General features: G+C 48.5%; 1 protein-coding gene across 8 annotated transcripts in view; it reads right to left on the bottom strand.

Annotated features, from left to right (window-relative positions):
* RAP1GAP2 (RAP1 GTPase activating protein 2) overlaps positions 1-22,856 on the bottom strand; it is a 196,730-nt gene that overhangs the window by 101,677 nt on the left and 72,197 nt on the right. For all 8 annotated transcript variants that reach the window (XR_002780235.1, XR_002780234.1, XM_023530466.1 and 5 more), the window contains one exon: positions 9,944-10,028. Coding sequence is in view for 6 of the 8 variants with exons in the window: in XM_023530466.1 (XP_023386234.1) it covers positions 9,944-10,028 (85 nt within the window). In the remaining 2 variants the exon portion in view is untranslated. The remainder of the gene's footprint in view (positions 1-9,943; positions 10,029-22,856) is intronic.

Below are 22,856 nucleotides of genomic sequence, written 5' to 3' on the forward strand. Positions count from 1 at the left end.
GTTAAACATTTACCTATCCCTTGACCCAGCCATTTCACTCTAGATATTTACCTATGGGAAATGAAAATGCATGTCCAAAACAAAACAAAACAAAACAAAATTTATTCATTATAGCCAAAAACTGGAAACAACCCAAATGTCCCTCAACGGGAGAATTAAAAAATTGTGTCTTCACACAAAGGAGCAAATGCCTGGTACCCTCAGTAGCATGGGCAAATCTCACAGATACTATGCCAAGCTGGACACAAAGGAGTACGTACTACATAACTCCTTTTATATTAAGTTCTAGAACAGGTAAAACTAATTTACAGCAAAAAAAAAAAAAAATCAGAACACTGGTTGCTTGGGGGAGGGGGAGGATTGACTATAAGGGGACATGGGGAACTTTATGGGGGTGGCAGAAATGTCCTGTATCTGAATCAGAGTATAGGTTGCATCGGTATATCCATTTATAAAAGCATACAGTTAACATTTATGCATTTCAATATGTCAAGTTTTTTAAATACAGTTGCACCTAAATTGCAAGAAGTTTAAGCTAGTTGGCCTTAAAACATGAACAAAAAAACGTGAACAAAAACTACACACAAGCACGCACACACAACACACACACACAGACGTGCACACATGAGGGGTGGAGGATCCATGCAGGTGGTGCACACACAGACATCTCCATGACCTCAAAGCCTTCAAGCTGCATCCCCACAAAGGCAGATCGGGGTAAGCCCTTCCTCACATCTGCACTGCCCTTGGGCTCCCCAGCCCAGTGGCCTGTATGAAATCAAAGGGCTCCTGAGGAGATGACATCTGGATAGGCGACCTAAATGGGGTCCGTGTAGAGACCAGAGATGGCTCTCCCAGGGCCCACCGAGCATTGACAAGAGCTAAATTTCCTGCAGCAGTGGTAAAGGGGGGAACAAATATTTGTCCCCTCATGTTCCCCTCCAAGGCTTTCTTGAAGAAAGAAAAAAAATCAAACCTTGCTGATATCCTCCAGCCCTTCCTGCCCCGGCCCAGAAAGGCTCCCAAAGTCCTTCCCACAGATGACTTCTCACCTCGTTCATAAAAATGGGTATATCCAAAAGGAGCTGACAATCCTTCCCAGGGTGGACAGGAGAGAGGGGTCAGAACTAGGGCAAAGTGAAGAGATGGCATCGGGTCTGGGGCTATGCTACAAGCTGGAACGGAAACCCCAGCCCACCCCCAGGGAAAGAGACTTGCTGACGGGCAACTGGTAAGCCTCATAGCGTGGGAGGAGGAGACCAGCACGGCTCTGCCCAGAGGGAATGAAGAGACTACAAAAGACAACTTTCCTCTCACCTCCATTTTCTTCTCTAGCATCTGGAGACTTACACACCTGCCTGACCTTCCTCTCAGGGTGTTGGGGGCGTTCGTGAGTCATGGAGAGCAAAGTATCAAGGCAAAGTAGGAACAAGATTTTGCTCATCCCCACAGAAGGAACCCCAGGCGTCCTTACCCTCTTCTGGAAAAGGTCTGAGCAGAGGCTGCCCTGAGACTTGCACGAAAGGGGTTGGAGAAGCCTGAGCAATGGTCACCTCCCAGCTGACCAGGCCAGCCAGGCCTCATGAAGCTCGAGGCCAGTGTGCTGATTCGGATCAAGGTCACATCAAGTCCCATCACTGTCACCTTCAAAGAAATGCACTGCACACTTACTGTGAGCTGTAGGAGATTCAGGAGGGTCAACCCAACTCCTTCACATCACAAAGCCCAGGAAGGTTGTTGTGTACGGCCAGTCCCTGGGGGAGGGCGGGGGTTAGCCCAACCCCCATGTTGCCATTAGGGCCCCTTCCTACTCCCCCACACCACCTCCCCATGAAGCTGTCCTCGCTCCTCTCCGCCCCACTGAGAAGCCACATGACGCACTTGAGGTTGTCACGTGCTGAGCCATATGGTTTCTTCTGCTCAGTTACGGCCCCCTGTAGACAGCAGGTTCTTTGAGGGGTGAGGATTGCAGCCTCGGTTTGACCCCATGGGGCCCAGAGCAATGCTGGGCACACAAAGCCAGCCCTCCCTAAATATCCGTTGATCCATTTAGGCACGGAAACCAGATCATAAAAAAATGGGGGTCTGGAAACAATCCACAGCATTCCTAGGGAGACAGCCCCAAACCCCTCTCCCAGCCCACCCTGTGCCATCCACAGTTTGAGTTCTGGCTGGGAACTGGGCTCTCATTCAGCCCATCTGCTCAGCATCTCTTTGGTTGTTTTTTCTCGGTTTCATAGCAGAAAAAAAATCCCCTTGAAAAACACCAACAGCAAAGAGGTGGGGGAGGGTGAGTAAGAGACCAGTTGCAACAGGCACAGCAGTGGGGGGCAGGGGACTGGTGGGGAGAGATTCTCGGGGCTGGAGTCCAGCTACTCCTCCAGCAGTCCCTTCTCGTTGGGAGAAGCAACTAGAGGAAGGGCTGTCCCTGTGAGGGGCAGCAGGAGGGGGATGAGAAGAGTACTTTGCCAAAAATAGTTTGGGTCTTAGAATTTATTTAACTTAATCTGCTGTTTATAGGAGGAATACAATAATCAGGAATATCTTCAGTGGACCTTGGGCAAGTCATTTCTTGTCCAATGTGCCCATGAAGAAAATGGATCATCCAAACCTACTATCTTTGACTCCCAAGCTAATCAGTAGCAAAGTGGTATGCCTGCCACCCCTGCCCCAACCTGCACTGCCATGGGAACCAAGTGAAACCCTCCCCCACTGCCCAGATGGGGGCGCTACAGAACCCCCAGGGCCAGAGACCCTGGAGAGAGTCCAGCCTTCTCCCCAGGTGTCACAGACCTTAGTGTACAGTAACAACCCAGGAGGTTGGGAGGCCTGATCCTGCCCTCATAGCAGGTGGGAGCCCAGGTCAGCACAGGTGACCCCATATGAACTGACGGAGAAAGATGGGGCTTCAGTCCACATCCTGAAGAACACATGTCTATGTACTTAATTTGGAAAAGTGTTACCTGGAGATAGAGCCTCAGCCAGGATATAAGATTCGGCAAAACCAGACAGGTACCCACCGCACCCAGAACTGGGGACTCACAGAGCAGGACAGTTGCTGCCCCCAGGGAACTCAATGCAGGGAAGCTTCTGAGACCAGCAATATGACTTGATAAGTGTAGTCACAAAAGGGATGCTCCCTCTGTGGTGAGTGGGCTGCGTGACGTAAATGAGGATCATGGTCTTAAGTCCCTTATGGCTCAGTTAACTTTGCACAAAGGAAAAAAAAAATGCCCTAGCCACAGAAAGATGTCTAACTATAGCCACAGGCTGTCTTAAGGTATAGAAGAAGCCCAAATGACAGCCACAAAGAGACCCCTAAGTCCGAGCACACCACACACTGATCTTGAATGCCAACCACAGGAGGGTCCCAACCCCAATGTGAGTCCCCAGGGTGACTTTGCATCTTCCTCTGAGTTCCCAGTATTGACCTTGGCCTTGGGACTTTGGACAGTAAAGTCACAGGCTGGGAAATTCCTGAGTTCAAAGAGGAGAGGGACAAAGCATTTGGAGATGGGGCTGCCTTCTGACTATAGGTCACTAAGATTTCTCTGCAGGTTGCTGCTCTGCTCTGCTCTGAGACTGCCTGGGGTCTCACGCAGGCCAGCCTTACCCCCTGACAGCTGGCTGGGCCTGGTGCTGGCCAGAGCAGAATGGGGCCAGGCAGATGTTCATAAATAATTTCTGAATGAATCAATATGTTAACTAATAATTCCTTACCTATGCTCCAAATTCCTGATCAGCCCCTCTTCTCTCTATCTCCAAATACTCTCCCAGCTTCCTCCTTTCAGCTTTTCCACATACTCAGGTCTTCCATCGTCTCACAAGCATTGTCTACATCCTCTGACTCTCACACTGTCTCTACTCACTCCTCACATGCCCAATCCACTGTGCACCTCCATCCCTCCCCATAACTGTTCTAGGTTATAACAGCAGCAGCAACCAGGCCACTAAGCCCAGAGGCCACCCAGAGGCCTCTCTACACAGCTGCCCAACCCTCCTTTGTGAAACATCCCTCCCACCATGTCCCTAGCCTCCTCCACACCAATCTTTACAAAAGGGAGGCCCTCAAGGTGCTACCCTAGGAATCCTCTCCTTACCCCACCCTCTCCTTGGAGAGTTCACTGCCCCTACCCACCCCTCCACCCCAAGCTTCAACTCCCATCTTTATGAAAATGACTCCAGATTTTTACCTCCAGCCCAGACCTTCCCTCTAAGCCTGGCCCCAAATACCCAGCTGTTCACTGACATCGCCATTGGTGTCTCAAGCATGTCCAACTCGGCACTTAGAACTTAAGCTCTCGTCCTCCCTCCCGGGTCACTTCACCTCAGAGAATGACTAACATTTATCCAATTGCTCCAAACCTGGGGCCACTCTTACCTCCAACCTCCCCCCAAATCCTCCTATCTCCAATATAACTCCTAGGAAACCTGAAATCTGACCCCTTCCAAATAACCTCATGGGACCCTCAGAGTCAGGCCACCATTCTCTCACCAGACTCCTCTGAAGGCCTCCCAAGTCATCTCCCACTTTTTACTCTGCTCCTTCCTACACACTCTTCACACAACAGCCAAGGCGATTTTTCACAAATCCCACCATCTTACTGCTCTGACTAAACTCTTCAATGATTTCAATGACCTTAGTTAGGATAAAGCCCACGGCCCCCTGTAGACAGCAGGTTCTTTGAGGGGTGAGGATTGCAGCCTCGGTTTGACCCCATGGGGCCCAGAGCAATGATGGGCACACAAAGCCAGCCCTCCCTAAATATCCGTTGATCCATTTAGGCACGGAAACCAGATCATAAAAAAATGGGGGTCTGGAAACAATCCACAGCATTCCTAGGGAGACAGCCCCAAACCCCTCTCCCAGCCCACCCTGTGCCATCCACAGTTTGAGTTCTGGCTGGGAACTGGGCTCTCATTCAGCCCATCTGCTCAGCATCTCTTTGGTTGTTTTTTCTCGGTTTCATAGCAGAAAAAAAATCCCCTTGAAAAACACCAACAGCAAAGAGGTGGGGGAGGGTGAGTAAGAGACCAGTTGCAACAGGCACAGCAGTGGGGGGCAGGGGACTGGTGGGGAGAGATTCTCGGGGCTGGAGTCCAGCTACTCCTCCAGCAGTCCCTTCTCGTTGGGAGAAGCAACTAGAGGAAGGGCTGTCCCTGTGAGGGGCAGCAGGAGGGGGATGAGAAGAGTACTTTGCCAAAAATAGTTTGGGTCTTAGAATTTATTTAACTTAATCTGCTGTTTATAGGAGGAATACAATAATCAGGAATATCTTCAGTGGACCTTGGGCAAGTCATTTCTTGTCCAATGTGCCCATGAAGAAAATGGATCATCCAAACCTACTATCTTTGACTCCCAAGCTAATCAGTAGCAAAGTGGTATGCCTGCCACCCCTGCCCCAACCTGCACTGCCATGGGAACCAAGTGAAACCCTCCCCCACTGCCCAGATGGGGGCGCTACAGAACCCCCAGGGCCAGAGACCCTGGAGAGAGTCCAGCCTTCTCCCCAGGTGTCACAGACCTTAGTGTACAGTAACAACCCAGGAGGTTGGGAGGCCTGATCCTGCCCTCATAGCAGGTGGGAGCCCAGGTCAGCACAGGTGACCCCATATGAACTGACGGAGAAAGATGGGGCTTCAGTCCACATCCTGAAGAACACATGTCTATGTACTTAATTTGGAAAAGTGTTACCTGGAGATAGAGCCTCAGCCAGGATATAAGATTCGGCAAAACCAGACAGGTACCCACCGCACCCAGAACTGGGGACTCACAGAGCAGGACAGTTGCTGCCCCCAGGGAACTCAATGCAGGGAAGCTTCTGAGACCAGCAATATGACTTGATAAGTGTAGTCACAAAAGGGATGCTCCCTCTGTGGTGAGTGGGCTGCGTGACGTAAATGAGGATCATGGTCTTAAGTCCCTTATGGCTCAGTTAACTTTGCACAAAGGAAAAAAAAAATGCCCTAGCCACAGAAAGATGTCTAACTATAGCCACAGGCTGTCTTAAGGTATAGAAGAAGCCCAAATGACAGCCACAAAGAGACCCCTAAGTCCGAGCACACCACACACTGATCTTGAATGCCAACCACAGGAGGGTCCCAACCCCAATGTGAGTCCCCAGGGTGACTTTGCATCTTCCTCTGAGTTCCCAGTATTGACCTTGGCCTTGGGACTTTGGACAGTAAAGTCACAGGCTGGGAAATTCCTGAGTTCAAAGAGGAGAGGGACAAAGCATTTGGAGATGGGGCTGCCTTCTGACTATAGGTCACTAAGATTTCTCTGCAGGTTGCTGCTCTGCTCTGCTCTGAGACTGCCTGGGGTCTCACGCAGGCCAGCCTTACCCCCTGACAGCTGGCTGGGCCTTGTGCTGGCCAGAGCAGAATGGGGCCAGGCAGATGTTCATAAATAATTTCTGAATGAATCAATATGTTAACTAATAATTCCTTACCTATGCTCCATATTCCTGATCAACCCCCCTTCTCTCTATCTCCAAATACTCTCCCAGCTTCCTCCTTTCAGCTTTTCCACATACTCAGGTCTTCCATCGTCTCACAAGCATTGTCTACATCCTCTGACTCTCACACTGTCTCTACTCACTCCTCACATGCCCAATTCACTGTGCACCTCCATCCCTCCCCATAACTGTTCTAGGTTAGAACAGCAGCAGCAACCAGGCCACTAAGCCCAGAGGCCACCCAGAGGCCTCTCTGCAACAGCTAACACAGCTGCCCAACCCTCCTTTGTGAAACATCCCTCTCACCATGTCCCTAGCCTCCTCCACACCAACCTTTACAAAAGAGAGGCCCTCAAGGTGCTACCCTAGGAATCCTCTTCTTACCCCACCCTCTCCTTGGAGAGTTCACTGCCCCTACCCACCCCTCCACCCCAAGCATCAACTCCCATCTTTATGAAAATGACTCCAGATTTTTACCTCCAGCCCAGACCTTCCTTCTAAGCCTGGCCCCACATACCCAGCTGTTCACTGACATCGCCATTGGTGTCTCAAGCATGTCCAACTTGGCGCTTAGAACTTAAGCTCTCGTCCTCCCTCCCAGGTCACTTCACCTCAGAGAATGACTAACATTTATCCAATTGCTCCAAACCTGGGGCCACTCTTACTTCCAACCTCCCCCCAAATCCTCCTATCTCCAATATAACTCCTAGGAAACCTGAAATCTGACCACTTCCAAATAACCTCACGGGACCCTCAGAGTCAGGCCACCATTCTCTCACCAGACTCCTCTGAAGGCCTCCCAAGTCATCTCCCACTTTTTACTCTGCTCCTTCCTACACACTCTTCACACAACAGCCAAGGCGATTTTTCACAAATCCCACCATCTTACTGCTCTGACTAAACTCTTCAATGATTTCAATGACCTTAGTTAGGATAAAGCCCAAAATCTTCAGCAAAACTTCCAAGGGTCTGACTCTTCGTCCCTAACTGTGGATGCTCTGGCCGGTCTGGTCTTCGGGTCTCTCTCCTTCCTCAGCGCATCTCAGAGCCTACAGCAGCGCTGCTCAGAGCTGTAAAGCACATATGAATGGGAATATGAGTAACATGCAGATTCTGATTCAGTTGTCTGGAGTGAAGCCTGAGATTCTGCATTTCTAAGGATCTCTCAAGTGATGAAGGTGCTACTAGTCTCTTGGCCTCACTCTGAGTTGTAAGCATCTAGAACACTCTCCTCCACCCTGCCTGTACCTCTGCCTAACTAATTCCTACTCAACTGTCAGGGTTCCACTTAAACATCATTTCCTCAAAGAAGCCCTACCTGACCCACTCCAGGATTAGGTAACGGACCTCATATTGTCCCCCAACTACATTGTGCTTCTTCTTTGGAACATTCATCACACTTAACTGTCCATCCCTCATTCTTGAAATTACGTTTTCAACTTTCATCTCCCCAGCTAGACTACAAGCTCCACAGGGGCCACGATGTCTTGTTTACTACTAGGTCCCCAGCGTCCAGCACTGGGCCTGGCATGTGGTCAGCGCTCGTAGTAAAAGCTGTTGGCCTTGACTGCCCTGCATCTATTTCCTCTTCTTCTTATAATAACACCTCAGTTTTCCTTTGAGGAGCCACCCCTCCTCCATTCTTGGTTTTTAGGGTTTAGGAGATGGTCATGAGACCCAACTCTGGCCAATGGAGCCTTCCATCTCTCTGGATGCAATGATGGTTCAGAGATAGACACGTGACCTAAGCCAGGCCAGTGAGCTTCCTCCTTGGGACTGTCGTTAGAACTACTAGGGAAAAGAGACTCTTCTTTCCACTGGAGTTACTTAGCGAGTAGGAACAGCTGTCACCATCCTGTCACCATCCTTTCACCAGAGATGGAGCTTAACAAAGAATGAAACCAACACAGCAGACAGACAGAAAGAGACAGATTTCATGGATGCAGCCATGCCTGGCGTCTATACTTGCCATTACAAAGGCAATAAATTCTCTTTTAAGCTTAAGCCAAAGTTCTAGTGCTGCCACTTGAAACCATGAGTCTTCACTAATACAACATTCGAATAAATATTGGGTGCTGAATGAATTAAATGAGTGTGTGAGGAATTAAAGCCTGCCAAGAGAACACAGACTCCTCTCGGAAACTTGCAGAGCTCTCCCTGCAAATGCCTGCCATCCATGAGCACAGAGACAAGCATCCTACACCCTACTTTGCAGGCCAAGGGGCTGAAAATCTGAATGGTAATATGCTTTCCAGCATTACCCTGTGTGAACAAACCACCCCCAGCACCTGACTCAGATGCCAGCACTGTGACTAGGCTGATGAAGGTGGTCAGGTTTTCAATGTTCCCAGGTATCCCACCAGGAAGAGAGCCCTACACCTCACCAGCTCCTGAACTCCTAATTTAACAAGGGCAGGTTCTGGTTGTCATTCCGTGATATTCCCCCTCAGTGCATACCACATAGTTCTGTGCATGGTAGGCATTCGGTACAGGATGATAATGGGAAGACGGTTTTTATCTGCTTCCTTTGGGGTTTCACTTTGCAACAGATTAGGTCAGAGAAGAGGGGTACAACAGAGAGCAACAGGGAAGAACCCTAATTATTTTCCTGTGAGTCACCTCACAGCAGAGCTCCAGGGCAGAGATGGGGGCTGGCCTAGATGTCCCCTCACATGACTCAGGAGGCAGAGCTAGTTCTCACTGGCAAAATGGGAGGGATAGAGAGAGGGAGGGATGGAGGGGCACTGTGCCTTGACAGGAATACTGGCTGAGCCAAAGTCCTCCCTGAGGGCCAGCTCAAGTGTTTGTGGCCATCCTGCCAGTGGGGATGGAAAGGTAAGTGGGAAAAGGCATCATGGGGGAAGGGTGCTGCCCCCTTGGCTCCTTTCCAGGAATGAGAGGGGCCTGGGTCTGGAGTCCTGGAGTATGGTCTCCCAAGAAAGAGCCTTATGAATAAAGTGCCAACAGTAAAATAATTACTAGCTCCCCAGAGCCTCTAAGGCAACTCTCCCACAGGGACTGGGGTGACAGGGACAGCCCAACAAGGAGGTCAGAGGCAGGCAAACCAGTATGCAAGTGCCATTTAAGTCCCAGGAGGGTCCCAGCACACAGGGTCCCTATCCCAGCTCCTGGCAGCCCTTTTGGGCAATAGCCCCTTAAGGCACCAGCCTGTTTCTCCTACCTACTTCTACCTGGGCTCCTTGTCCCAGAACCCCACAGCTCCACAAGGCCTCTTGCTAATCACCAAGCATCCTGTCAACCCCATTCAGCCCCAGTCCATTTTCTCACCGCGACCTAACACCTCTGAGTCTCAAAGTCACACTTTCCTCCTGCAATGGTGAGCTCAAGTGAACCCTCACTGGGACACAGGCAGCTAGGCCTGGTGCCATAACAAAGCAAGGCCTTGAGCTTTCCCCCACCTACTTCCCCTCCCCGCTTTTCCCCACCCACTTCCCCTCCCCGCTTACCAACTCTAAGCCTCTTACCTTCATGGTGGGAGGCGCAGTGAGAGGAGGGGAAAGCGACCGGTCTGGGAGGGTCACATCTGAGCTGTTGGCCAGCTCCTGCTTCCTGTAAGGAGACCACAGAACACAGAAGAGGAGAGTGAGAGGCTGCCTGCACCTTCCCCTCTCTCCTCGAAGAGTAGCTAGACTTGGGGACACACGACACAAAACTTGAGTGGAGTGCATTTCATTGCTGGGAGGTACTAAAATCTAAAGCAGGGTTGTGCCAAGCATGGTCCCTGCTCTAGCAGCATTAGCATCACCTGAGAACTTGTGAGAAATGCAAATTATCAGGTGCACACCAGACTCTCCAGTAATGGGGCCCAGGAATCTGCATTTTAACAATCTCTCCAGGTGATTCTGATGCATCCGAAAGTCTGAGAAACATGGGGCTAACAAGATACAGGACTGAGGCCTGGGTAGGAGAAGAAGGGAAGAGGGGTAACCGTTTTCAAGTCACCCACTCTGGGGCCCCTTTGTCCCTAAACACACACACACACACGCACACACTGGAGAGCTGACCTTGGAAGGACTGGGCTGCCTGCTGTGGAAGCTGCAGGTAAAACTTATTTTAGTCCATGTGGGCTAGGACCATGGAGAGACAGCTAAACAGAGTTGCGTCACCATGACAACATGATTACGACAAATTCGCTGCTCTCACACACTCCCCACTTTCCATCTGGCCCTTGCTGGTGACCAGGGAATGCTGGTTTGCAGTCCCATCACCAGGCAGAATGTCTGCAATGGGATAAGACTTCAGAACAACAGATACGCAACAGGGCCAGCTAGGCAGAACCTGGGGGAGTTCCCAGACAAGGGACTCTGGCGTCCTGGATATACCCTAGTTATATCCTGGGATGAGAGGGAAAGCAAGGATAACAATACTAAGAGCCTAAGAAGATTGGGCTGAGCTATCAAAGCCTCCAACTTTGCAACTGTGTCCTTCTCCAGAGACCCAGCCTGAAGCACATGAGTCAGCCCGACACCTGATCCCACTTAAGTGACCAAAGGACTCCGCTGCCACATCAAGAAAATGCTTCTGTACTTCTTTCCAGCTCACATTCTTCCCATGGGGGTAACAGCTCCAACCCCAACCTCCTTCATGAGAAAAGCCCACCTCTTGCAGAGCCCAACCCTCGGCCTTTCCAGAGCAAGCCCTTGCCCTGAGGCCCAGACACCACCCCGTCGTGACTCCCTTCAGCCAGGCAGGCCCAGTTTAAGAGAAATCAGGCCAGGTGCCACAGGGCCCTCTCCACCCTGGCACAACCCCTGCCTGCCCTGCAGCCTGTCCTCTAGGAAGCCCAATAAGGAGGCTACATGAACATTTGGCTAGAGGATCCATATGACCCCATTAACTTCAACCCTGCCAACCCCGCTCTCTGCTACTCCAGCTGCCTTCCTCCTCCTTTCTTCTGGGAACTTGGTCTCACTCTGATGGCTGAAAAGGGGGTCCGCTCCCTCCTGATCTAGACCATAACTAGCACAAGAACCAGTAGAGCCAAAACTCAGCACATGAGCACGCGTGCACACACACTAATGAATGTGGCTTCTAGCTCCCAGCTAGAGCCTCACCTTCCATTGTAGGGTCCAGCCCCTATGCTCTGGTCTTCACTTTCTTGTGGACCCAACAGAGCTAGCTGGGTCCAGCACAGGCTCATCCCCTCCTGCCACTCTGCCCTCTCTCAAACAGCCACAGCTCCCTCTCAATGGGCCTGTGCCCCTGAGAGCCACGATGAGGGAAACGGAAGGGAGGGAAGATGATCAAGGATGGGGAGCACCACCCTCAGGTTCTCCCAAGGTGAGGACAGACAAAGGCAGCTCTCCATGGGGGCTGGGAGCCTGGTAAGTAAAAGCCTTCAGGGAGGAGAGGAAAGGAAGGTAAGCCCCCCAATCAGAGTCTATAGGACTGCTGGGGGTTAGCTGAGGACTGCTGGCCTACTCCCAGTAGAGATGTCTTGACCAATAGCCACCTTGGCTCTCCAAGAATACAAACCCTAGAGGAGGGCAATGTCAGTGGTCAAGGGATGCTCATATGCATGGTCATACTGTCTGATTCTCTCCATAAGGCACAAGATGTCCACTCCTGTGGGACTGGAGCAAATGTGATTCTTATCCATGGTCTCTGCATCCTAGGCAAAGGGTCACCACCATACCCAATCCTCCTTGGGCTGAGCCCCTCTCCCCTGCACCAGCTTGTTTTCCCTGGACACTGGAATAAGCTCCCGAGACCAGTCTCCAGGGAGTGGTGAGGACTGTCAAGTGGGAGCACAGGACATCTACCAGAAGGATTTCCCAAATGATGCTTGGAGCCTGCAAGTGCTAGAGTAGGAATGAGCATCAGCTAGCTCCAGAGCTCTGTCCACGACTCCAGAGGAGACACCAGGGTGGGCAGAAGGCATGACTGCTACCCTCGAAAAGATCAGAACTCAGAGCACACACAGGCCCCTGTCCACAAATTAGAATCCATTCTGCCTTTGTATACAGATGGCTTGGAGTGGCACCTATGAAGGGGATGGGCCACACTGAACCATCCCTACTCTTGACTCCAACCCTCCCTCCAAAGGCACTTAATTAAGAGCTAACTGCCTACTGTGAGTTGAACTGTGTCTGTGGCCCCCCTAAAGATATGCTGAAGTCCTAACCCCCAGTACCTGTGACTATGACCTTATTTAGAAATAGGGTCTTTGCAGATATAATCAACTTAAAATGAGGTCATTAGAGTGGCCCCTTAATTCAATGTGACTGGTGTCCTTAGAAGAGGAGAAGGTAGGTGGCCATATGAAGACACAGACACAGGGAAAATGCCACGTGACAACAGAGGCAGAGATTGGAGTGATACAGCTAGAAAGCCAAACAATGCCAAGGATTGCTGGATACCACCAAAAGCTACAAGAGACAATAAAGGATTCTCGCCTGGAGCCTTCAGAAGGAACATGGCCCTACTGACACCTTGATTTTACACTTCCAGCCTCCAGAACTGAGACAATAAATGTCTACTGTTTTAAGTCATCCCGTTTGTGATACTTGGTATGGCAGTCCTAGGAAATAAAAACACTTCCCAAGTCCCAGTTTCTAGTCTTGACTTTGTCACTGGAGTACCAAAAACAAGGAAGATAAAAATCCCTGTTTCAACCTCACCTTGTCCTGCCCCAGCCCTAACAAGCAATGACATTCACACGTGACCTACTCTCCCAAAGACAGCCAGATCTGGCCCCTGGCTGGTGCTAAGATAAGGCAGAGTAAGAACTACAGTGCTCAGTGTAATTCCAGCCCTTTCTCAAACAAACATATCACACGTGAGGAGGTGGGAGTGACACCATTCTATCCAGGGGTAACCTTGAATCTGCTCTAATTTATTATAAGCAGAAGGTAAATTATTAGCAGAGGTGGCACCCTTACTATTCTGTGTAACATCTTTCTAGTAACCCACAGTGATCTTAACATGTGTCATGGCAGTGAGATTGAAAATTTCCCCTCCAACCAAGCCAGTCAAACTCCCACACACAGCTCTAAGGACACGGGGTCCCAGACCCACTCAGAGACCCACAAGAGGAGGAGTTGGTGATGGGAACAGAAGAGGGGAAAAGGAGGATTGAGAGAAGACAGAAGAGGGGAGGGGGAAGATCATTCTCTCAACTAAGAAGAGAGTAGTAAAAACAAGTGAATGGGCTCCTACCTCTGGGGGCCCTGGGGGCACCACCCACCCACTCAGTATCCCTCTGCCCCAGAGCCACATGGCACTGAGGTTTTCTACTCTGAGATTCTTTCTCCAGAGCGTGGGTGATCCTGGGGCACCTGGGAGGGCTCGGAGAGGCCAGAAGAGGTCCTAGCTGGCTTTTGCCAAATGTGAATCTCAGGAAGAAATGACCAAAGAGCCTGGAGTGGAAGCTGATAAACCAAGAGGATGCCCAGGGAGCACTGAGAGGTTTCCTCCACTCTTGACACTTCCGGCAGGATTCCTGAGGATCCAGAAACACCCAGCCCAGCCCTTTGTGTGGTCCCATTGATGTTCCTGCCATAGGCCTCGGCTCTGGGTGCCACCTGGCCTGTTGGGGCTTTTCCAGTTCAGTGCCTTTTAACTGATGGATTTTGGCCTTGATGGGAAAGGAAGTGTCTTTGATCTAAAAGCTTCCCTTTTCTCTCTTCTTCCTCTCTCCACCTGTCTATTCTCTCTCCCTTTTGGTCCTCTGACCCTGTTTTCTCCCTCTCCCCTCTGTTCGTAGGGAACTGGACAGGCCCTGGGGGACAATCCCATTCACAGCACCCAGGCCTCCAGGATCCTCACCCCCAGCCTCAGTTGGCTTTGCCTCAAACCACCTGAGATCAATGCAGCCATCATCTCTTGCACATTTTTATTAAAATGTCCTACACTAAGGATCAAGAAATTCCTGGGTTCAAGTTTGGCTCTACCTGCTACCTCACTGTGTAACCCTGGTTATGTCACTTCACCTCTCTGTGTCCCAATTCCTTCATCTTCAAAGATGCAGGTGATAATGTTCCAAGGAACTAAAAGTAATGGCTGTGAAATAAAACATAAAGTCCTATACAAATACAGATCATTAATACTATTATAATCATCATCTTTATTATTATCATATCCCATAAAATGGTGATCTGATCTCCAGGTAAAGAGAGAAACAAGGGTCCAGGGTTGTTCAAATATCTTTGAAAACATTTCTGGTATCTCAAATAAATATCAGTTCTAGCCCCAGGGATCTACTCCCAGAATTATAACCATTGGTTAATAATCAACAGGAAAAATACCCACCTATCATCAGATGGCTCTGGGGCCAGGTTTAAGGGCTCCTTCTGGCAGAGAGTTCTCTAAAACCTACAAACTCCCCTTGTCTGCATCTCCCAGCTCGCCAGCTCCCCAGCCACCCCACCATACTCAGCTCTGCTTTCTCTTGCTTTCCGAATAGCCAAGCTAAAGAAATGCAGACAGCTGGCCACAGCAAAGAGCTTCTCAGGAAAACAAACCGAAAGGAATTAGACATATTATCCACAATAGCCAAAAGGTGGAAATAACCCAAGTGCCCATCAACTGATGAATGGATAAAAAAAAATTGTGGTCTAGCCACATGATGGAATATTATTCAGCCATAAAAAGGAATGAAGTAGTGATACATGCTACCATGTGGATGAACTTTGAAACATTATGCTTAAGTGAAAGAAGCCAGGCACAAAATGCTACGTATTAAATGATTCCATTTACATGGAATGTCTAGAATAGACAAATCCGGAGACAGAAAGTAGTTAGGGTTGTCAAGAGCTCGGGGGAGGAGGAAATAGGCAGTAACTGCTAATGGGTATGGCGGGGGCGGGCGAGGGATAATATCATGAGGTGACAAAAAGCATTCTAGAACTACATAATGGTGACAGGTGAAGGGAGAGCCTCCCAATGCCCCCTTGGAGAGCCCCTTGGGAAGAAGCAGGTGTTGCTCACCTGTCAGCATCTGTCCAGGTGGACCTTCGGTGTCTCATCCCATCCCCAAACATACTCTAAGAGAATCCCAGAGATTCGTAGCACAACTCTGGACTTTTAATAACTGAAAACTCCCCAGGGGATGCAGAATGGCAACCCCAACCGCACCGTGCCCACCAAATCCCAGGTTCATGGATGCGAAGACTAGCAGCCCTGGAACAAACCAATAGAAGCCACTAACAGCCCAATCACACAGACAAGGACACCGAGGCCTGGAAAGGCAGAGATGCCCAACCTTACTGCTAGCTTCTCTCCTGTTCTCCAGAAAAGAGACACAGTTCCTAAGTCACCTCTGCACAAAGGTGAAGGAAGTGAGCAGGTCACATCTCAGGAAGTACAGCTGCTTTGTAAATAAACATTCATAAAGCATGAGTGCCATGGCCCTGTGTGAGGGAAGAGAAGGGACAGGGGGTCCAAGGGGTCTACAGGTCCCCCATAAGGAATGGACTGATGACAGAGTCCAGGGCTGTGCAGGAAGTGTGCCAGGTGTGACCACACAGGCTGAGACCTGAGTAGCAAGATGTGGCTGCACATGGGACCTAGAGGAAGCCCAGGCAATACTCCATGCCTGCAGTTTCAAAGGACCAGCTGGCTTCTCTCTGGGTGTGATGAGTAAAGACGACACTGTTGTTCCTTGGAAGACCCTGAATCTGTAAACTGGGCCCAGGGTAGGAGAAAGGGCAGGCACCAAGGGGAGTCAGGATACAACAGGGTGAACTAGCCCTGGAGACCCAGCCCTGGCCCTTGGCTGGGGATGACTAAGCCTCCTCCTGTATCACGTCTCAGAGCTGATGGACCAGCTTACACACACAGACAGGCAAATCTCCACACTCCTGGGAAAATAAGCCTTTTTAGAAAAGACAGCTCTTAGAACTGACTGATGCTATATGGTTCACACATGAGTAAGCAGAGACTGAGGAGTTCAGAGTGGGCCTGAGGTCACCAAGTCAGAAATTCGAGAGTTAGTCCTCAGTCCTTGAGCAATTCACAACTCTAGTTCCATGGTTCTTCCCGGTCACAACGACAAAGCCAACTCCACCTGATGCGAGTGCCACAGCAGCATAAAAGAGAGGACTCTGGGCAGCACCTTCTCATAGCCTTTAAGCTTAGTTCTTGAAGACAAGAAGTGGGCTGTGTGTCTTAGCGTGGGTGATGACACCTGTATTATTTACAAGTATCTGAGAAGATGATCCAGGCAGGAGAAGTGAAAATGCAAAAACCACCCTAAAGGCACAGCATATCCATGTGAAAGACCCATTTCCCTAACGTTAATTGTGGGTCGATGTTTAAACAGATATAGAATACAGTGCCCTGGGCACACGAGGAAGAGAAGAACAGGTCTCCTTGAGAGATCAGCTAAGGTATCACAGAGGAGGTGACAGCTGGGCCAGATCTGGAGGGAAAGGCCAGCCTCTGCCTGGGAGAGAAAAAGGAAAGAGAAAGCACAGCAGCAGAGGCATGGGGGAGGAGGGGACGGGAAGCAGAAAGCCCTTTGCAGGGACTGTCTGGTGTCCCCAGTAAGGAGGAAACACACCCCTGACACTTAGCAGGCTCTCAGAAAAGAGAAGTGAAAACCAACAGTCTTCAGGGCCTACCCTGCACTAGGTACTGTCTGAAGTGATCCCCATCTCCTACTTCATTTAATACTCGTGACAACCCTTCACAGCAATATCATTAACCCCACTTTACAGAGGAGGAAACTGATACTCAGAGAGGTTAAGCTACTTGTCCAAGTTCCCACAGCTGAAAAGTAACGGAGCAAAGTTTGGACCCAAGCAGTCTGGCTCCACAGTCCATGACTGCGAACCGCTGTTCACCTCCCACGGAGAAGCACAGGAGCCCACTGAAGAGGAACGCCCACACCACACTTCCCTAGAGTGGGGTGCATGCTTCTTTGCTGACAGCCAGGGTGACCTGGAGTGGTCTTGACTGTAATAGTTTTAATTGATCTTTTACAGTAACCTTCTATTTGTGACAAGACCACTTTGATTTTCTTTTTATGGCAACAACATAACATTGCCTTCTAAAAGCAAGTTTATTCCAGTTTTAAAAACAGCTAGTTACAGGGAAACGATTAAGTAACTGGCACAGGTGGCACACAGACGTGACAGAAACAGTGAAGGTAGTTTTGTGGATGGCCGAAGTTTGGGAAACAGACACTAAGCAATCTGAACTCTATCTTGAGGGCAAGGGAGAGTGGCAGGTTCAAAGGCAGGGCATGGCTGACCTGCATGCTCCATGACAGCAGAGCAGAGGACAGAGGGACTGTAAAGGGAAGGGACAAAGAGAGGAACAGAATGGAAGGGGCTCCACAGTGCTAATGGCCACGGAAACAAAATGAGAGGGTGAGAGCCATAAGGCGTCTCAGAGGCAACATTAAGAGCATTTGGTGACCGAGAGTAAAGGAGGAAAAGAGAGCTAAATACATGAAAAGACTTCAGAAAACCAAATGATGGTTTCTTCAACCATGACACAGACCGAGGAGGAGAACCGGGTTTGTATGAGGCAGATGACAGGGCATTCATTCTGGACACACTGCAAGGCCCCTGGGACACCCAGGTGGAATCTGAAAAGAACTGATGCCTAAACAGAGAGACAATTATAAGGAGAACAGAGATGGAGGCTGAGACCACAGGAAGAGTGGCCCCAGCGAGAAAAGGGTTGGCTGAAAATGCAGAAAGGAACAGGAGCCCTTAGTGGGGCCCCAAAAGAAGAAGTGAGAGAGGGAGGACTGCACCGGGATGGAGAGGAGCACGGAAGCTGAGGGAAGAGCAAGTGCCAAGGAGGGAGTGGTGGGCAAGTCACCCCACTGAACAAGAGGCTCCATTTTCCCAGCGCTAAGGAAACCACTAACCTACGTGCGCATCTCACCCAGCCCTTAACGCACTGCATCACCTGGAAAGTGCCGAGTAAGCAGCTTCCCTCACAGGGTCAGTGGTTCTGCTTGGCACTGCCTGGCCTCAGCTGAGGGAGCTACATCATGGTCATCGCAAAGGCAGCCAGCTCACAAGGTCAGGCCTCAGACAGCTTCAGAATCAAAATCACAAAACCATGGAGTCACAGAGGCACAGACAGAGCAGCAGCACTTTCCCAGCCTATTAGTATTTCTTGACCTGGATGGCGAGTCCATGACGTCTATTTTATAATTCAGTTTGGATGTATGACATGTATCACAACAAAAAGTAATTTTAAATAGTTCTCTCTTACTTCCTTTAGGAGAGACAAATATGGATATCGATATGGATATGGACACAGATACGGATATGGCTACAGATACGAATACGGATATGGATATAGATTAGATATGGATGTAGAGACAGAGATAGAGACAGATATAGTCTTAAGCCTCTTGAAACTTCCATGATGAACATCAGACTAACCACATGCATTTACTTTGCTTCTTCTGAATCCCCGATTTTTAAAATAGGAAAGTATGAGCTAGCAAGAGTAAACGTAATAGAAGAGGAAAATTCAGCCTATAAGAAATTACAGGTACCTGGAAGATGGACCAGGGATGGATGACCTGGGGAAGTGCTTGATACTTGAGACACTGGCCTTTGGACCACTCTTAACTCATCACTTCCTTGGGGAGGCCAGACAGATGACCTCCCCAAACCTCACCACCATGAGAAACTGAACAGTCCCTCAGAGAAGACAACATCTGGGTTCCTCCAATGGAAAGCACAGCTTGCTACCCAATCATCACCCTGCATGGAAGCCCCCAACTCACTTCCTAGTGCCTCACCCTTGGGTACAGAGAGACAACCAAAGACCAAAGATGGCCAGACATTTGAGGAAAGCTTCCAACACAAGGGAGAGACATCGAAATAATCGAGAGGAAACTGAAGGAAACAGACAACGCAAGGAACCAATGAAGACTTCAAAAAATACTATAAATTAATATCCCCAGAGAGATAAAATTTTGTATCCATGACACAAGAAGAGAGTGCTATAAAAATGGAATGATCAGGATAGAAAAAGGAGATCTTAGAACATAGAAATATTATTGGAAGACTAAGTTGAAGAAGTCTCCCAAAAAGTAGAACAAAAACAAAGATATGGAAAATGGAAAAAAAAAAAGATAACAGTATCAGAGAATCCACTATATACCAATAAAGTTTCTGGAAAGAAGTAATAGAGAAGAGAGGGGCATGTGATAGCTAGCCTCCAAGTTAGCTTCCCGATGAGCACGACTCTTGGTTTCAATGCCCTTTACCTGTCTTGCCTTGAATCTGCACTGGCCCTGTGACTCAGTTTTGACCAATAAAATGGGACAGAAGCAACATTACTTAACTTCCATGGTTGAGTCATAGGAATCCTTGAAGTTTCTACTTCAGTCTCACAGAAAATTCGCCCTAGGGAAAGCAAGCCAGCATGTAAGAAGTCCAACTATCCTGAGATTGCCGTGCTGTGGCTACAACATGGACAGGCTGAATTGAGAGACACACAGTTAACTCCCAGATCATCCAGACATCTAAATCCATGTCAGTGAAGAAACCATCTTGAACATTCCAGCAGATGCCATAAGAAGAACCTAGAAACCAAGCCACAGCCAAGGCCCCAGACATATAACTCCAGCTGAGCATTCCAGCCATCTCCAGCCATCTGAGCCACCCAAGATGAGGTCTCAGACACTGTGAAGGAGAGAAGAGACATCCATTGCCACAGCCAAGCAATAAAATGGTTGCTATTTCACCGAAACAGTAGCAAATTATCAGAGAATCAGTACAAGAACATTTCTCAGAACTGAAGCACCTGAGTCTAGGTCCACCAAGTACCCAGTACATGATTCATCCCAAATATTGTCAGGAAATTTCAAGACACCCAGGTAAATGAAAAATCCTCAACAATTCCAAAGAGAAAACATAAATACACACCATACGCAAAGGAAAATAAATTGGCATATCATTAGACTTTTTAAGAGCAACTCTAGAATCTAGTAGGCAATGATGTGATACCTTCAAAATTCTGAAAGAAAATTATTTTCAACCTAATATTTTACACCCAAAATATCAACCAAATATGATAGTAGAATAAAGACTTTCTAGGATATGCAGGAGATCAAAAAAATTTACTCCCTGCACTCTTTCTTGGGTTAAAAAGCAATAAGCTCTGGGAGTGAGGTCTCTTGATGGAAAGAATGGAATTGACAGGCTATCTAATGAATGCAAGTTTTTAGTGGAAAAAAGAATTTAAAGAATTCGGGTGGAATAAATAAAAAAACTAGTAAAATAGAAAAATACAGATACATAGAAAACTATGCTAATGGGGACAACATGAGTTAATCATTAACTCCAGGAAAAATAACTTCAGGAAAAATAAAAGGTTATACAAGAAAGAAAACATAATTATAGTACCCACCTTAGCTCAACAGTAAACAATATTTACACAGTCATAAGTAAACATTGACTACTGAATTGAACAAAAAAAATGATGCTATTGGGAAAACACACAGCTTAAATGATCGAAGGTCTTGGCTGGATCCCCAGTAATCCCTAGGAGCGACAAAGACCTATCTCACAGTGCCCAGCACAGCAGTGCATGAAACCACCCATGCTAAGAAACCACCCAACAGTCTTTTGGCATTGGGAATCAGCCATCACAGATCAAACGGGCAACCCGGCAAAGCCATCACTCCACCCTACTCCGACATTCTGCCTCTTAACTCTTCTGAATAAGTTATTACTCAGTGACATATCAGATTAGAGATTTTCATTATTGATTCAAACTAAATGACAGTCTCAGTGGGTTCGGACCATAGCATTTCAGGGTAAATATATCTAGTCTAGTCAATTAATAACGTTATTCCATTTCACTCATTAGAAAGACAAATGCTTGGAGCTGTTTTCCAATACCAAGACAGGGCATGTGGCCCATCCTCATTCTTGCATCACTGTAAGATCAATGTCCAGGGCATGGGGGTCCACTATGGCCAAGGAACCAAGGATAACCAACTCAGCCCCCAAGGATCATGGCTGCAATTTCATCTTACCAATGACATGCTCTAACCCAGCCTACACAACTCAAAACAGATGAACCAAATCCAGTGATATCAAACCTCTTGCGTCCTCCAAGAACTGGCTTCTTTCTCAGGGACATTAGGAAAGGAAGGATAGGATAACTGTGACAGTCTCCAGGAGCATACTAGAATCTGAGTGTGACCCTACTAGTATTCTGTGGCTGGAAGGTTCAGGGGAAAGGCTTACAGCCTGGAGCACCACTAGATAACCATGACCTCCAAGTGATTAGCAGAAACCTACTCCCTTGGGCCAGGCCCCTCTCCCGACTCAGAGGGAACAGAGAGCCCTGATGAACCTCCCTATCTGGCCTTTTCACTGGTCTCTAATGTGCATCCTGCCCACCTGCCCAGCCCCCAGCATGGTGGCTGGCACTGAATGAACTGAAGATTGAATAAGCAGATGAAGAGCTCATAGACCCCAGAGCTAGAGGGCTAAATTAGAGAAGCATGGGGCAGGCCCTATTATGCCACTGCAATTTTGTCTGTCCTCTGTTGTTCTGACTGACCTCAGCTCCCTGCTCAAGTGTCTGAAACAGAGTTAACCCATTCCCCACCAGTTTCATCCCTGGTAACTGATTCTGCTCCTGACCTTGGATTATGCCTCTGGACATGGATCGTAGAGATAATAGAAGTCTCCTTCATCATCATCATCATCATCATCATACCAGCTAATATTTATTTAGCACTATATGCAGCTCTTTACATGCATTATCTCATTTAATCTTCTCAACAAGCCTACAAAGTAGATACAGAATTATTCTCCCATTTTATAGATAAGGAAACTGAGGCTCAGAGAGGTTACATGACTTGTGGAAGGTTCCACAACAAGTAAGTAGCAAAGCTGGGACTCTAAGGGAACATGGCTCCCCTCTGTCACACTCCTGCTTTGGAGGCCTCAGCATCAGTCCTGCTCCTCACCCAGCAGCCCTGGTGTCTTGAGAGCCAGCAGCTAAGGCACTAAGGTCATTTATTAAACCCTCTGTTAGAAAAAGTAAAGTTCAAGGCCTGGGAATTTCCTCTTAGACCAATCTGAGGTCCGAAGGCAATGTTGCTTGGGATAGGGCCTGAGGTGAGTTGGTTTTTTAAAGAGAAAGTGATTTTTTTCATTTGCTAAATGCCTACAAAAATGTCCTTTTAAGTACAAATAACCCATTCTGTATTGTTTCAAAGAACACCACTGAGTGAGAGACCATCTTTCTATTTCTAATTTTTACATCTTATTGTAAATATTAATACATACTCTTTCAGGAAATAATTCAGAATCCAGAGGCATCTAGTGCAGTGGACTGGGTGTGGGGAGGGGCCCTACCATATCTGCTTTCTACTCCTCTGATGCAACCCATCAAACCAGAGCATGCAAGGCCCTGGGGAGCGGACGCAGCACCTGCCAC

Source organism: Pteropus vampyrus, unplaced genomic scaffold, assembly GCF_000151845.1.
Source record: "Pteropus vampyrus isolate Shadow unplaced genomic scaffold, Pvam_2.0 Scaffold50, whole genome shotgun sequence".
In the NCBI taxonomy this organism is placed as follows: Eukaryota; Metazoa; Chordata; class Mammalia; order Chiroptera; family Pteropodidae; genus Pteropus; species Pteropus vampyrus.